The 17798-nt window shown below is 33.1% G+C and overlaps 1 protein-coding gene across 1 annotated transcript in view; it reads right to left on the reverse strand.

Moving 5' to 3' along the window:
• alx3 (ALX homeobox 3) overlaps positions 1–17328 on the reverse strand; it is a 30281-nt gene extending 12953 nt beyond the window's left edge. Inside the window, exons 1-2 of the mRNA XM_028797112.2 lie at positions 16686–17328; positions 4873–5165 (exon numbers count right to left, since the gene is read on the reverse strand). Of these exons, the coding sequence (XP_028652945.2) occupies positions 4873–5165; positions 16686–17043 (651 nt within the window). The 5' untranslated portion in view covers positions 17044–17328. The remainder of the gene's footprint in view (positions 1–4872; positions 5166–16685) is intronic.
• Between the last annotated feature and the right edge of the window lie 470 nt (positions 17329–17798).

Below are 17798 nucleotides of genomic sequence, written 5' to 3' on the forward strand. Positions count from 1 at the left end.
ACCTTTTTTAGTTTTTGGATTTTGGGTTTGTTTATGGACTGATATTTAAGCTGCAGATTAATTCAATGCTAGTGTAAATAGTATTTCTTTATAAACAACAGAAGCTCATTTGGTGTCACAATACCTTTGTGTGTGTACACTGATTACTAAATGAATATTTTCACAAATATATAAAACATAAAAATAATGATGTCCAAAAGGTGAATTAACTCATGTGCATGCTTATATTCTTAAATTTCCTGAAAAGTGAAGAATAGATTTTTGGGCATATTTGAACTGGAAGTAAAAGGGGAGCAAAAAATGTAATTAAACTTGAATTTCATTATTAGCTGCATTGGGCCTCTGATTAAGAAAGTAGTTGGACTGAAAATCACCAAGGGCAATAAGATGGCTCAAAAAACTCCAAAAATCTGTCTTTTTTTTTCTTTCAGTACTCTAGTTTAACCGTAAGTTGGCCCAGCATGACGAAATGTGGATTTGTACATGAACCTGCTGTGTGATGGAACAGTACCCTGTCCAGCACTGATTTCTGCTTTGTGCTAGATGCTGTTGTGATAGGCTTGAAATCCACTCTGTTTCAAAACTGTGACAAAGCAAGTTTTAAAATGGATGGTTGAGCACTTGCAATTATTATTCAAGATCAGTAAGTGTAGATGTAGAATGGTTAAGGGTGCCTAATAAAAATAAACATATTTTGCGAGCGTTACTAATAGTATAGTCTTGCCTTATTACACTCTGGAAGAAAATCATTTGATAATTAAAAAAATAATTAATCTATTCAATATTGAATATACTAATTTTTTTTATAGTGAGTGCAACCAAACAGGGCTTTGTATAATGCAAGACGACAGAAGGCCAAAAAGAAAATATCCCTGGGTTCTTGTGTTTATTTATTTTCAGGCTATTGTACCCTTAAAATATTTTGTGTAGCTCATTGCATAGTATTACTGTGGTATAAAGGGATTTGATTTATAAAATATCTGGTTTGGAAATTAAACAATAGCAGATTTTTTAGACCCAAGATAAAGAGGAATACAACCCAAATCTTCAGCCTAGTGTAAATATGTTTCCCAGGGGAAATCTATTAAATTAATTTCACTGACCACAGTGACTTCCATGGTGAACAACTTTTGCATAAAGACATTCAGTGTTTTATTTGGCTGCCATTGAATATAACTATAATTGTGCTGCATGCAGTCATATTTTATCATTTTTACTTAAAGATAATAAATTGTTTTTGATACTTTTTTCAAGAAGATGTTTGTGATCTGATGTCATTTGATCTATTACAAGCAGGATTCGCTTCTGCTTGTGTCCTCCAAATCTGTAATATGTAATACCTACGATATTATAAAGTGTGCTGGTTTGTTTTATACACTCTGTAGCTATTTATAGTTTTATTAAGACATTATACATACATATGGTATATATTTAAATATTGTGTTGAATTTCTGCATAACTGGCCTCTTGGTTTTACCTTGCCAGTCCTCAATATCCACAGCAAAGTCTATAACTTGGCATTGCTCCTGATACTCCAAATGCATCACATTTCTCCGCGTGATCACTTGATGAGACTGATTAAGCATCATGCAAGCATTCAGTATTTATAGGCTGTGTAACTTAATGGAAGGGAATGGTTTAAACTGTCTTGTAAAGGTTTTCTTGCTTTTTCTCATTATTTGTATTTTTATTTATGTGTTCAACTTCTAATTCTTATCAATAATGTTTGTTTATTTTTTATTTTAAAAGAAATGTTTATATTATATAAAAAGTATTTGCTCTTTTATTACTATTTTTTTAAACATTTCTAAAAGACAAAATATATTCCCACACCAACTAAATACTAAAATATATACTTCAAAATGTTGACATCTGTTATAAGTGATCTTAGTGACACATTTTTGATAGCTTCAGAGGTCACTTTAGGTAACTGTTGTATGCACCTTGCATTATTTCCATTCATTTAACTATTTTCATATCGTTTTATCCAGAAAGTTAGTAGCAGTTAATGCATGGCAGAGCCTGACCAAGATAGCATGTTACAACACTGCCATATACAGTACCTTCCACCAACGAAGAGCTGTGCAATGTATTTACTATAAATGCAGATTACAAAATAGCTCTTCCGGTATTTATGGATATATCTCTATACAGGATATATGCATAAAATCCAACATCTGTCTGTATGTCTGTCCGCTTTTCATGAGAGAACTACTTAACAGATTTAGATCGGGTTTTTTTCTATAATTTGCTTGAACATTCCAGTTGATTTTGCAACTTCTCTCATTGTGCTATGCATCATAGTTTGCTTGTGATACCGATTTATTTGCGCAAATCTGACAGACATGATGCGGGCCAAAGGGATGTTGGCGGGGCCCTCCTCACTTACGTGCCAGCCTTGGGGCGTATCTTACATCCGCTTACCAGTAGTTAGTGAACAAGAGAACTACTTAACGGATTTAGATCAGATTTTTTGTATAATTTGTTTGAACATTCCGGTTGATTTTGCGACTTCTCTCATCGCACTAAGAATCATAGTTCGCTTGCAGGAGCAATATATTCATGCTAATCTGAGACAGAGGCTGTGGGCTAATGGTAGGGGGAAGTGTGACGTCAGGAGAGGGGAACCGGGCAGGGCCCTCCTCACTGTCCTTTTTTACTAATGCATGGGAAGAGCCATGGGGGGAACTACTGCAAAATATTTTTCTTTCTTTACACAGGATTTACATAGAATTTATTGAACTGATGCTGGGGTATAAACCATGTTATCAAATGAAAAGAAAGAAGCAAAAGCACAACATTTAATACAATTTTATGTATCTAGCACATGACTTTTCCTACATAAAGCTGTGATTGTAAAATTATGACATTGTCACATAAATATGTCCATATACATGCAGTATACACACATAAACATTGATATTCTGTTTGTCTGTTCTGAATACATTGCCAGATGCTTTGAGCTACTGGTGCAAAACAATGACTTTCTTTGATTGTAAGAGTAATGTAGAGTGCTTTACTCATAGGGTGTCCGAGAAACCCAAGCAGTCACCCGGCATAGACAAACAGACAGACGCAAGGGGAATCTCTTTAGTAGGAAGCATTAACTTAGAACATGCATGCTTTACATGTGGATGATTACATTGTGCTTGCTCCAGAAAGGGTGAATATCAAGAGATAGTTTGACTTTTGAGATTGATGGCAACACCAAAAATGTTGTTTATCAAAAAGCATTGTAATAATAATTATGTTTTAATATTAAATATGGCAATGATAAGCAAATACAGAAACATTATACTTATTTAACTGATGTGAAATAAAAGAAAACAATATAAATTAATCATAAATCATAGTTTGATTTTTAACTTTTAAGAACTTGATGTGAACTAGGTTTCCATTAACTGCTATTGACCAAGCAATATACAGGGTACTTAAAATTTCATTTGGACCGAGTAATTTGTTTTTGGCGTAATGTGTCCAGACTGAAATCCAGACACACACACTAAATAAAATTCATCAAATTGTGCTCAAGGATGGCTAAAGCTTTTAAATCTGTCAAACTCAAAGTCAGAATTTTGACTCCAATGCAATACTTAGGCTATATAAATTCGTAAGGCACAAACAGCAAAAGTAAAAGTTGAAGTTGCCTGCACCATATTAGGTATAAATTCACGACCCATGTGAAATGTCAAAAATAGTAAATTTGGGAAAATATACACATTTTGTTCTAAAATATATTATAAAAATGAAAATAAATTAAACATATATATCCTATAAAAAATGTTATAGATATGTATTACTTTTCTATAAATAATACACCTTAAAAATGTAATATCTTTGCTAAATATTAATATAAAGTACAATAATACTATTTTGATTTATAAATGCTGCGGTGGGTTGGCACCCTGCCCAGGATTGTTTCCTGCCTTGTGATGGCTGGGATTGGCTCCAGCAGACCCCCGTGACCCTGTGTTCGGATTCAGCGGGTTGGAAAATGGATGGATGGATGGATTTATAAATGATAAATTTATTTATTTAAAAAATCATTTTTGCACCTTTAGAAATATCTGATCACTAGTAAAATTAAGTAAATAGCATTAAACGGTAGTTTTAAACTTGCATCCATCCATCCATTTTCCAACCCGCTGAATCCAAACACAGGGTCACGGGGGTCTTCTGGAGCCAATCCCAGCCAACACAGGGCACAAGGCAGGAACCAATCCTGGGCAGGGTGCCAACCCACTGCAGGTTTTAAGCTTGCATATAGTTTTAAAAATAGATTTCTAAATATTATAAATGAAAGCTAACATTTGTCAATTCAGTGTCACTTGAAACTAGCGTTTATATAACCATGTAAAACTGGATATGTGTATGAAATAATTTACAGAAGAAGTTTAACAGTTGTTAAGAGTCCTGGTTTGTTTTTTCATATAATACACATAATAAAGGGAGGTGCTGGTGTATTGTGTGTCTATCTGGTTCCTATGTTTCTGTCATTCCAACAGATGGCACATCGCAAACATTTGTAGTACTGTAATGCATTTTATTATTGCAAGTGTTTGTGATGTGCCATCTATTGGAGTGACAAATGCAGTGCAGTTTACTACTACATGCATTACAAAATACATTCCAATAGATGGTGCACTGCAAATGGTAACACTGAGGTCTACATTGATTAATGATAGATTCCATTAGGTAGGTAGCACAGCTAGTACTATTATAATATTATGTGGTTTGTGTTTTGTCCATTTGCAGCAAGTGTGATAATAAGGGAGTACCATTCATTAGCCGTTTCCATTTTGCCATTGACTAACAGACAAGAAACTAATGGTTTAAAAGTTAAAGGAGATACATGAAATGTGGATGCCGTACCTGTACTCTAGCTTCTGTGAGCTCTGTGCGTAAAGCCAACTGCTCACGTGCGTAAACATCAGGGTAATGAGTCTTCTGGAAAACCTTCTCCAGCTCTTCCAGCTGAAAGGTACTGAAAGTCGTTCTGTTCCTCCTCTTTTTATTTTTACTGGATAGGTCAATAGAGTCTCCGGGCTCCACTCCAATCTCTGGGGGGCTGTCCTTTAGTTTAGAGCAGCCATCCAGTGGAGTATGGCAGTCTGGGGGCAGCATGGGGAAGCCCAGGGTTTTTGAATGTATCTTATCTGCAGCAGCTGACAAAAGAATCAAAGAAAGAATAATTTAAAAAATGAGGTTAATAGCAACACAGCTGTAAGAATGTCAGAACAGTATACTAAATAGCTTTCATTTGCACACAGTTGTTTCATCCAGTGCACTTTCCAAAATTGTCTGTTGTTGTCAGTTCATTCTAAGTTCTAGGCAGCTAGGAGATTGCTACTAATACAGTATTCTATAGTATTCCTCTAGACAAGTTAATCTTTTTATTAAGTGCAATTATCATAGGGATTGCATTAAAATCTAATTTGCTTATCTGTGGCTCACTTTGACTCCTCAAACCAAAGCTTCATGCTGCTAATGACATACATTTTTAGTTTTAATGAGTAAGAAAACACCCTGCGTTTTACAGTAAAGGTCTGCGGAATGTACCAGTGTACCACAATGCAGATACTAAACTGCCAACAAGTATTACAACTTTTAAAAGATGTATTTATTGTTTTAGATAACTACAGCAGTCACACACATTCAGTTAATAATGTGTTTATTATTTTGTACACTAAAACATCAATGATATATATTTAAATATCCAGAGTCTCCTCAAAAACGACTTTTGCTCATGGTTTATCTGTTATATTTTGCTTTATCTTGTAATGGATTATTAATTATGTCTGCCTTTGAGATTTCCAACTAAAGTTCCTTATGGACTGCACAAAGCATTTAGTAAAAAGTTGCATCTTTTGAAGATAAAGTAATACAGATATCATAAATACATGTTGAACATAGAAGGTGATAAGAAATGATACCATATATTTTAAGTTCTGCAGAGGCGACCTCTGTAAGAATATTTACTGCAGTTAATATCTAGTTAAGAAAACCATAAACATTAAATTACCCAAGAGTTATTATTAGATGCTTGCCAAATAAAACTTTACCTAGTTGTAACCTAAAAGTATATGTCTCTTGTGTGAAGATAACAGAAACGGAAACCTTTATGCATGAACCAAATAGCAAACTACCTTCCATTAAAATGTCTATGTGTGTATACACTTTGTATACTTTCACTTTATCAGTATATTACTATTAAGACCCAATAATGAACATTACAGTAGTTAACATGTACCTGTGCTGCATACGTAATACATAAAATAACAAATTACAGTGGATGTTGTTTTGTTTGAACACATTACAATCCTCACTTTATGTATTTCAGAATACAAAGTTGGGAACAAATTCAGCTTTCAAGTACCAAAGTGATTTTTTTATTTCATTCTGTGTAATTTTTCAGGTAATCTAACACAATTATGTAGGTAATTTGACAATTCTTTTTGCAATTTTTTTTAATTTGACAATTTATTTGGAAGTAAATGTCTGCCTTATTAAGTCCTGAATCAAATTCAAGAAACTAGAAATTAGAACTTCCATTATTAGGCTTGAAGAGTATGAAACGGGTGATAGATAAAGGGAAATCACTGGAATAAATATGAACATAGATTTTACTGCATTTTATTGAAAATGTGTGTGGGTTCAAAAGGTGTTAGTAATATAAACTTGAAATCACAATGATAAAGTACATTCATACACACATAAACATGCACATTTCACGCAGACAGCTGCTGGGCTAACATTTTAACTCAGGACCCCAGAGCTGTAAGGTCTGTAAGCTGTAAGTGGGCCATGATGTTACCCAAAAATAAGGCTTTATCTGTTTATTTATTGTTTTTTAACTAAAGTAGTTCCAGTTTCATTCATGTATATTAATGATTAACAAATGCTGTATATGTGCAAATATACAGTTTAAATAGTGAATTGTGAATTTCCCATCGGGATTAATAAAGTATCTATCTATCTATCTATCTATCTATCTATCTATCTATCTATCTATCTATCTATCTATCTATCTATCTATCTATCTAAATAGTGTTTCATTTACATTGTATATCATTGTATTAAAATGTATATTTATAGGATTACAGTAGTTTTTCAAAATGATATTAAAATGCACCAATTACAGTTATATAGCTTTAACAATTTATGGAAGTTATCTGTACAGTCAACGTATCAAGCATATTTTGAATTTTTAAAAATTGAATAATTTTGAGATGAGATGGAAACAAAAATGGAGGATGGAATTAAACATTCAGTTGTTTTTAACAAAACAATTAAAATCAGCAGGAATATAAAAATGTCATGAAAATCTTAAAGACTTGTGATTGCTTTTCTAATAATTATACATATTTGGAGTAAATCCGACGGGAATGTCTTTATAAAACATTTTAAAATTAGTTGGCTTTTTTTTTAAAGAGGAGCTTTTGTTGAAAGAAGGTTACTGAAAAAATATCTGTGGTGCCTGAATTATTTATTATTTGACTGGTAGAAATTAATGTACTGACATCATTTAGGGTTCCCAATGTGGATTTGGAAAAGTGGGAATAAAAATGGATGGCTAAATAATACTTTGCATTTATATGGCGCTTTTCTCACTACTCAAAGCGCTAAGCAATTGTAGGTTAATGGCCTTGCTCAAGGGCCCAACAAAGCAGGGTCCCTATTGGCATTTTACAGGATTCGAACCGGCAACCTTCCGAATGAGCCACCACTCCACCAAACAGTTGGTCAGTTAATTTATTAGCTCCATCTATTTACAGCTATAGATAACGTGATTACTTGCAAATATAAAACACCTTTCTGTATACCAAAGTAACACAAATTATAGTTAATACATTATTATTTTTTAATACTGTAACAACTTAAGCAGGGGTAATTTAAACAAATGTATTAGGCCAGGACAATACTTCTATTTAGTTGGCATAGTTAATATGAAATTTAAACATTTCTGTGTACATTTAAAAATAATTTCAGAATGTTATCTTAAATGTGTGCTATGTATCCTATATTATGCTATATAGTATATTATATCATATACACTATAATACTGATTGTGAATGTACAGATAGTCACTGCTGCATTTCATTGTTCGATACATCTTCAGAGGTTTATCAACTGTGGTATATCTTAATGCTTTTAAATTAAATATTATTTTCACAGCAAAATATGCAAGAAATATATGACATACAACCATTGTTGTTTATGTAATGTTTATGCTTAATTTCAGACATTATAATTAAAAGGTAACCAAGAATCTATTTAATAAAAACTGCATTTTTAAAAACATATTTTTCAATTTATCTATGTGTTTTACATTTTTGTGTTTATGTTTGAGGTTTGCGGTTGCTGAAATATGTCATGAAAAATCTGTAATGTAATTTATATAGCTAGTTATGGTTAAAAAACAGCAAGGAATAAATACAGTGTGCTTATAAGATACATTTCAGAATAATATATGGCAAGGACTGAAGTTATCAGTGGTTTCAGAAATTTTAATAAATTAAGTGGTCAATGGAAAGGCCCCACAGAATACTGTACATTATTATGCTATTACATTATATTACAGTTCCTTTAAATATATATGAACACATCTTTGCCATTCTCTTGTGCAGTGATTAGTGAGTATAACAGTCTTAACTCAAAATGTCTGTCTTCCTATATAAGTACATATACAATTAAAAAATCGATATCAGCATGTAAAATTAACAATAATAAGGTCTAGAGGATACACTTTTATCTCTAATCAACTTAAGTCAGTAAGGTGTAGTTACAATCTCAGTTACACAAGTTCCTGTTGTTCACAGCCCCAGGTGAATATATACTGTGTATATTTATAATATATATACATATAAAATACGCATACATTCAACATATTAGTGCATATAAGTACTACTACTACTACTAGTAGTATTGTCATGCGTACAAAGTACAGTGAAAATCTTATATGCATGCCCGCCCAACATACAAAATATTGTCATTCTCCAGCACCATGATAAACAGGAATGCATTAATATAACTTATTTAATAGGCAACATAAGCAAATATATATGTGCAAAACTACATTTCTTAACCCTTTTGTAAATTAACTGTAACAATGCTAATAATTTTTATTGCTATATCCAATCTATATCATTATAAAACATAAAGAACATATATTTTATTGCAATGTTAAACAGCAAGATTCAGCATACAAACTACAACTGAATACTCGTATAAATTATATTAGATTGAATAATTTGAGAGGACCAGTTTTCTTCTGAAAATTGATTATTTTTATTAGATTTCTTGCATTTATATATTTTGAATATTCAGAATAGAAGACAACTAGGGAGTACATATTGATTAGTCAAGTAGTCATGCATGCAGTTTATGCAATTTTACACAAATGCTGGGAAGGAAACGGCTTTTCTTCTGTTATTTTGAACCTTTCTAATAGAATGCAATTAGTTTTGCCATATTTAATGACAGCAAAATGGAAAGATTGATGTGCAGTATAAGGTGCCTAGAAATTCCATCATGTTTAGTTTTTTTCAGTAATTTTAATATTTAAATTCTTTTGTGTTCCTGAAAATGTACTTTTTAAAGAAATAAACTTTTAAACTTTGTGAACTCAATACACCCAGATTAACTCCCATCTGGAAACAGAAGAAATAACAAACATGAAAATACGAGGAAGCACTGTGTATTAAGGGTTTGGAATAAAAAGGAAAATAAACTGCCCAAATGCAAGAGCTGAAACGTGAGTGTATCTCTGTGTTGACATTCAGGCAACTCCAATTGCCAAGCTACATTATTTATTTATTTATCTATTTATTTATTTATTTATTTATTTATTTTTTGGATTGATGAGCAATGCTTTGATGAATACCAGTAAGGTTATCTTATAACGAGTTACAGTTATATGCAAACAAAATTAACACATTTTTTTTTATTTCTACAGGTCTTAATTCTTATTCCTTACATTATTATTGAAATGAAAACATTACACGTTTAAAAAAACGCCAATACTTTGTGCTTTTTTACTTTAGTTACAAATAATTTTCATTATATTTTGTTTATAGTTAGTATTAGAAGCATTTACTTACTAAATATGACAATTAATACTAATTTATATTACTATGCTTTTATCAAGTAATGTAAACACCACTATTATTTAGAGTGATAATTGAGGTATTTAAGAGTTCTTTTAAACTAAAATACATTTTTTTTTAGCAGATGATATATTTTATTGCATATTACATAATATCAGAATCCTTATTGCTGTGTTTGTCACAGTATAAATGGTTTGCTTTTAAGTGACAAATGAACTGGAGGTTTGAAATATCAACATATACATTTCAAATATTTAATAACATTAAGTGGAAATTATGTGATGCTGAATATGAATCCTTATCTGATCTTATTCAGCAGGTATGACTTACAAAGAAGCCTGCCACTACACTCCTCTAACATGTTACAAAATTAAACAAAATGTCCTGGTGTTTAGCTTCTCCAGAAGAACGTTAGATTAATTTCTTCACCAGGTACCCACATTCAATGATAACACAATTGAGTCTTGGTGCCTTTTCCCTCCAGAAGCTTAACTCCTAACAGCAATACGTTGGTGAGGATGTATTTTAAATCATTTGTATAGACTGTCCTAACAACATCATTTGTATTAACATCACAGTTTTTAAGATACCTATTAAAATAATATTTTTACTCACACAGGATCTTTAGGATTAACCCTGAACTAACCTATCTCATCAGAGTAAATGGGTGATGGCTTTCATTTACAAGGGTCCTTGTTTTAAAGTGACAGGCCCTCATAGAGTTTAGATTCCCCCAGCCTACTGAGATTTATCGGAATTTTTAAATTTGTGTTTTAACAGAATAATAACTCCAGAAACCTATAATATCACATTTTTATAAGTTTGTTGGAATATGTATGAAAAAAGAATTGCAAATAATGAAGAATTTGGGAGGATTCAACAAAAAGTTTGGAAGTAAAAAAAACTGAATGTAGATCGTATTCAATAATTTTATTTATCAAGGGTTCTGTCTTTGTTTCCAAATTGTCTTTCAAAAATTGGAATATCAACCAACCATTCTTAATTCAAATTTAATTCACCCCTTTATTGTCAATATGCCGAAACACCCCTATTTATAAAAGGTGAAGATTTGTCAATTAGTTTAGTAATATATACTAGTTAATAATTAAATAATGAAGATTTAAAAAATTAACATTAACATTCGTATTCATATAGAAGGAGCATTTACCTCCATAGGAAATTGTGGTTCTGTTCACTTCACAGTTTTTTACAGTTACTGGTCTTCTTAGTGGTCCGTACTTTTTGTTCACTTTTCTAGTATTGCTTATATCCAGTGCTAAAAAATGCTGGGGTCCTTGCCCCTTATCTTCGGAACCGCCTTTTCGGTTACAGGCAAACTGATAAACAGTGCCAGCTTAGAGTAACTGAAGAAATTCCACGCAATCAAAGGAAAACGTGTATATTACACGTGAAAACAGAGCCGTTTCCCGGTTGAATCTTTTTATCTTGGGCTGTGCTGCTTGTCAAGATCTCTGCACGTTCTTTCCAACGTATATCTTTATATTTATGTATGCGTATTTAATAAGCGAATTTTCTTCTGTAACTGACAACGTTAAAACTGTTCTCACAATTTAAATGAGATCAAATAATTTAAACGAGCAGCGCATAATAAACAAGATAATTTAAGCAACGTGAAATAAAAATATTACAGGTTGTACAAATGTATTAGTGATTTATAACCTAAATTAAGGCGAATGTTAAATTTTGCTGTTCTGTTTATTCTAAACATAAAACAAAACATTGTACTTATATGCAGGGTATACAGCTCCCTCAAGATCAGCAACACACCTTTTAAGAGCTGGGACAAACAGTTTAGAAGTATTTTAAAGTAAACGTAACTCGAGCCTATAATACATGTGTTTAGACTAGTCGGACCAGTATCTGAGAGACAGGCGGACCGCCACCCCCTGACCTTCGACCTTTCGCATTTAAAGTCTTGACTAATTGTAATTAAGGCGTCAGAAACCAGATAAACCTAAATGACACTTTTATCGTTTTTGCCCGGAACGATACTGACATTATAGAGCTGTTTGATCCAGAGCCAGTGAAACAGTAAATGCATCTCATGGTCTTTCATATACACATACACTATCAAACTTGTATTTGTGTATTTCTTTCAACGTCTGGTTTCAGTCTGGCATAAATATTCATTTCCTTATTTGCAAATTTTAAGATATCTGGATTTTTCTGTCATTTTAATGAAAAATGTCGGAAAAGGAAGACCGCTACAGAGCGCCCAGTCTACTTCGACGCACCAAATTGGTACACCAAGTTTCCAAAATGAAAACCTGATGACAGCAACTGCATTTGAATGGGTTGCGTTTTTCTGCCAAAATAACATGTTGTAGAAATATAGCCCTGTTAACTAATATCATCTAGAGGAGGGATTCTACTTTAGTAGCATTACATCAACGCCGAAATAAAGGCCAGTAGCACTTTTCAGTAGTTAGCACTCGAAGTAAACCGGTCACTGTTTATTGCTATCCCCAACATACTAAACAACTTATAGTACAAAAACTTTAATGCGATAATTTTATTAAAACTGCCCATAAGAAAAAGTAATTACTGTGTGTTTGCAACTCACTTTATAGCTACGTGCGATCTGCGGCCGTGGAGGGAAATCGTGGGGCTAAGAATAACATTCTAACAGACTCAAGTTTAAGTGACAAGTATGCCAGGAAATCAAATGTTAGCTGTTAACGGTTTATAATGATCACGCTGTTTGGTTAAGCATGTTATATCGAACTGTCTTCTCGCCTAAATTTAAAGACAGAAAATAGTACCAAAAGAATGATCACGTACTGGCTCATGTAATGACATTACCGACGCTTTAATAACAAGTGTAGCACTAATACACTGTAATATTCACTCGATCTAAAATGTGGCGTTCTGAAAACCTATTTTACTCAAAAACAAAATGAGGTAAAAGGCGGAATCTATTCCGACCGAGTGGAAACATTCTGTTTAGTGAAATTCGAGTGCTTAATGGTTGGCCAAAAGAGCAACGATGATTACAAAGATAAAGACACCGAATGTAACTTCAAATTAGGTCTCTTGGGATTAGCGATGGTTTAAAAGGCTGTAATCATATTTCTCTCTGACAGCGAAGAAGGGGCAGTTTTCAAGCCATGTTACTGTTTATTGCCAAACAAAGCCTTTCATATATTTTTGGTTTAGCACATGACACCAGAAGCATTACAGTATTTTATAATAAAAGCAACACATGTAAAAATGTAAATTTCAATGTATCTTTAGTACTAATAATACTATTAATTAAAAATACAAACGCAGTCATTTAACTTCTTGTTTAGCATTGTGCGCTTTCATTTATCTCTTATACACTGGAAATAATTTAAAATACATTAATGACCAGGTTATCCTGTATTAATATGAATTGTTTATTATAATTATTTATTTTTAATTTAGAATTATAAGCCTTGTTATCTTAAAAATGCTGAAATGAAACATTAAGATTTCCTGGAGGCGAAGTGGCAGCTTGTTATAAGTCATGGGTTCCTCTTCAGCGCGACCTCTATACTCGCTGGTCCTAATTTGTTTCTCTAACACGCTCCATTGGTCAAATTAATCTCCTATTACCAAATTTCCAGGTGATCTTAGAAAGATAAAATATAATTATGCTACTGATCGCGCATTTATTAAAAGAACAGTAATAGAGTGTCGCATAAAGGGCAATTCTAAAAACTGTGGAAAGATAACTATGAAATAAAAATATCTAGATGTCCGCTACTGAACACACATGCAAGTTGTGCTGATGATGATATGATGATGTAAGAGATGCACGCTTGGCTTCCACAAATGTTTTTCTTGCATCTCATTCGTCAGAAAACATTTGCTTTTTGTTCGTTTTTCTTTTCTTTTTTTTTTTAGTTTATGGTTATAGCCACATTTTCATTCAGATGCAAAACTTATGTGTCTGAAAAATCTGCCTATAGGCAATTTATACAGCCAAACTATACAAATATAGCATTATGTTTTAAAAAATTGACACAAGTGAAATTACAAATGTATAAATCAGTGTGCAGACCGGTGATAGCGTGACGTGGAGTTGAAAAAATATACTTTAAAAATATCCCAAGCATCTTTTCTCAATTTGGTAATATTTTTTCAGTTTCAAACAAATGTTAACGTTTCATCAACTTTTCCAACACTACATTTCTTCTCAATGTCATTTTCATTGTGTAATTAGAATTGATGAATACATGTTTCAGTTATGTTTAAAGGGTTTCGAAGATTCAGGAATTACGTTTTCTAAACAGCCATCTAACAGCTAACAGTTACGTGACCGACGCTGCTTTTATTATTATTGTCGATGCTGTATTATTTTTTAAACATATTAATAAAAATGCGGTGCTTCATGTTTGACAAGAAGGGAGATTTAGTATTTTTTCAGATACCAGACTAATAGTGTTTCGTTCAAAAACTTTAACCTTCTGTAATGATTAAGGTATGCTCGATCCGGAAGGTTCATATGTAAATAAATGTAGTTTGATTTACAGCACGTCAGAGGAAAGTTATGAAAATGCCGATAAGATATATATCGGTTAAAAATTAACTCGTTCAAAGTGAGTGAAGTGTTCGGGATGATGCTTTTGATAGATTTTTAAAAATGTATTTTTCTGTTAATACTGATTTAATTGTTCTGTTATTTACACGTTTCCTCAGTCTTAGTTATAGGAGACGTTTTGGCATATACGCTAACTTTAAAATTACAGTCAATTTGTAACGGAACTCTAGAGATGCTGGTCAGTATGTTTTTGATCTGAACCCCTTTTCCTTTCTTTATTTTAACAAGAAAATTGCCCTGATCCCATTCAGAGAGATTCGACCACGAAAGGAAATCGGTGCCAGTCCTCTTTTCAAAACGGAGATTTGTGGTTATAGCGCAAATGTTTAACATGAACGCCGAAACAGAATTCGGTGTGTTGTCACTATGTGGAGTTTTAAGAAGCCACCAATAAAATTCTACTGAAACACGTACAGCATATGTTTGAATAAAAAATGTTGTTTTGCATGCTACCTATCTATCTAAGGGTCATAAAAACAGAATGGTCTCTTTGCAGCGTACTAAATCGTAGTTTAAGACTTTGTAGTTCTCAGTAATATACATTGATAAAAGTTAGTGACTTATTTAGTTTCAGAAATCTCACCAGAAGAGCAAAACATACTTCCATAGTAAAAAAAAGCATAATTATTTTGACATTTATTGCAGTTACTGTACCTATAGCCACACAGATGTGAGTTACCTGAGACGGGGTAGTAATAGTTTGGAGATATATATATATGAATGAAGTACAAAGTAATCAAAGAGCGGAAATGGATGGGGGTGGGGTGAAAAAAGGGCATAAAAAAACAAGTTTTAATGTTTAATGTGCGATCTCTTATCATTTCCTTGCAACAAAAGAAAGCCCTTTAAAATATAAAAAAAACATTGTCAACTGCTCTCAGTTTTATAATGCTTTTAATTAAAAATCAGAGCTGATCTTATCCTTTCAAAGGAAAAGGAGGCTGTAGTGAATGGATTGACGTGAACCTGACTTATTAGTCAAATATGTTTTGATAATATGCTTTTAATGTTTGCCTGTTGACTTAGCTTGCAGTTGGTTACTGGTAAAGAAAGTGACATATGAAGCAGCTGCATGTGAATTATGCATTTGCTGTTTGCGTTTTCTTTCATGAGCTCTATTTTACAAAGAAAATCATATGGTGATCTAAACGACTTAATCCCAAAGGGAGCTTGAATGCAATTGAAAATTTTTGCTTTTAAATATTTGGTTCTGAATAAATATTAAAATAATGTTAATAAACCGTACTTTACTTGAACTGAACACTGAAAGGGTTACATTCCCAAATAAATGTATTTATGTATAACTGTGAATTTGTTAAAAAACGAAAAATCTTACTATTTTGCTGCCGAGTACATAATTACTTTGAAAAGCTGTAATTACGGTCACCCGACTGTTCTACTGAGGCGTTTTCAAACACTCCACAGCACTCTCCGCTAGTTAATATTTTTCATTAATTAAAATACCTTTTGCAACGTATATGTTATTAAAGAGTTCCAAGTGTTTTATTTCAGTGGATATATGGTGAGTGACCTTATACAATAGCTATGCCTGCATTACTTCACACCACGTCTTCATAAACCCCTATAGGCCAACATATTTGAACTTTGTTTTACTTTATATATATATTATATTTCCGGAGATGATCACTAATTTGTCATAATAAGAGTTCCTTATAAACATTTAATCATTAACACAGAAATAAAAATCCCTGTATGAAGATCAGCACGTGAGATTAGTAGTAGTGAACATGTTTAGCAATTTTCCGAAAAAAATATGAGTTTACAGAATAACAGAAAATGTTTGTTTATTCTGCAAAATGTAAGGACATTATATTGTAGATTTTAGTACGTAAAACATTTTAATCCTCAGGCAAACCCTAATTCCTTCAAAATATATGGTATATAGTTGATTCATATACAATAATATATAAGTTGTAACTACATTCATGAAGTCTGCAGAAATGCCAGTTAAACTACTCGTGCCTAATGCTTACCGTCAGGGCTACTTTCGTAGAAGTCATTTTTGACGTTTCCTGCTCCACTTTTGTGTCCCTGCAAAGCGATACCCTCCATGTATTTGTGCTGTATCTTACCGGGCGAAGCCCGTGGGTCTTGCCCAGCTGAACCGGGATGTCCAAACTCTGCGGGGCTGGTGCTGAATCTCCCAATTCTCTCTGGGCTATAGAAGTCGCCCCTGTGGCCTTGCCGAAGGTGTGGAGGATGCGGGCGACTCTGCAGCTCAGCTCCAGGCGGGAATGACCCAGAATTGGGCTCCAAAGCCGTGATTCCATCCGAAGACGACGTCCTCCTCCTGGAAGGTGACAGGAAGGACAAGCAGTTCTCTGCCTCCATCTCCGACCCGCCTTAGACTTCGCAAAAAATCTGGAGGCTTATTTTGAGTGAAAACTTTTGTGGATTTTTTTTTCTCTTCTTTTTACTCCTTCTCCTCTTCTAGTGGGTGGGATTTAGGAGATCAGAAACAAAGACCCCATAAAAGCACGAGAGGGTCCAGGCGCACTGTGACTTAATCTCTTAAAAATCACATCACGTGTGGTTCCTATCAACCCAATTAACTGTTTAATTCCACTCTGCTTTGGTTACTTAAGCAAACAGATTATAACAAGAACAAAAACTTGGAGACCACTCTGTAGAAAAACGAAGTCTTCAGGTGGACATTTAATCTTAAACACGTGACTGGTGTAACCTTTCTCTGCAACTGCAAACTGGGCATATAGTGGAACGGACCAACGAGGAATTTGGGCTCCTCACAAATAAGAGAAGCAACCCACTCGGTGAGATTGCTGCCCCTGGGAGTTTGACTGATGCAGGGAAACTTGCTGGAGAACTTATCTCCCCTTTGATTAACCTTACTGAAACAGAATACTAAATGTGTAATGCTGCCATAGATGCTATAGTGCTTTGTTATTATTAAATAAGTGGCATTTAGTAAAATTACGGGATTTAGGAATTCTACTGTATAAAGTTTTCGTGAATATCGGTTAAACTGCTTTTTTCTTCAAAGCGACACTCATTTGACATTTTAGATCCAATATCTCAATTATGATGCACGCATTATGCATAATTGTTATTGTATCTTATTCAAACCG

This window comes from Erpetoichthys calabaricus, chromosome 3 (assembly GCF_900747795.2).
Source record: "Erpetoichthys calabaricus chromosome 3, fErpCal1.3, whole genome shotgun sequence".
Taxonomy (NCBI): domain Eukaryota; kingdom Metazoa; phylum Chordata; class Cladistia; order Polypteriformes; family Polypteridae; genus Erpetoichthys; species Erpetoichthys calabaricus.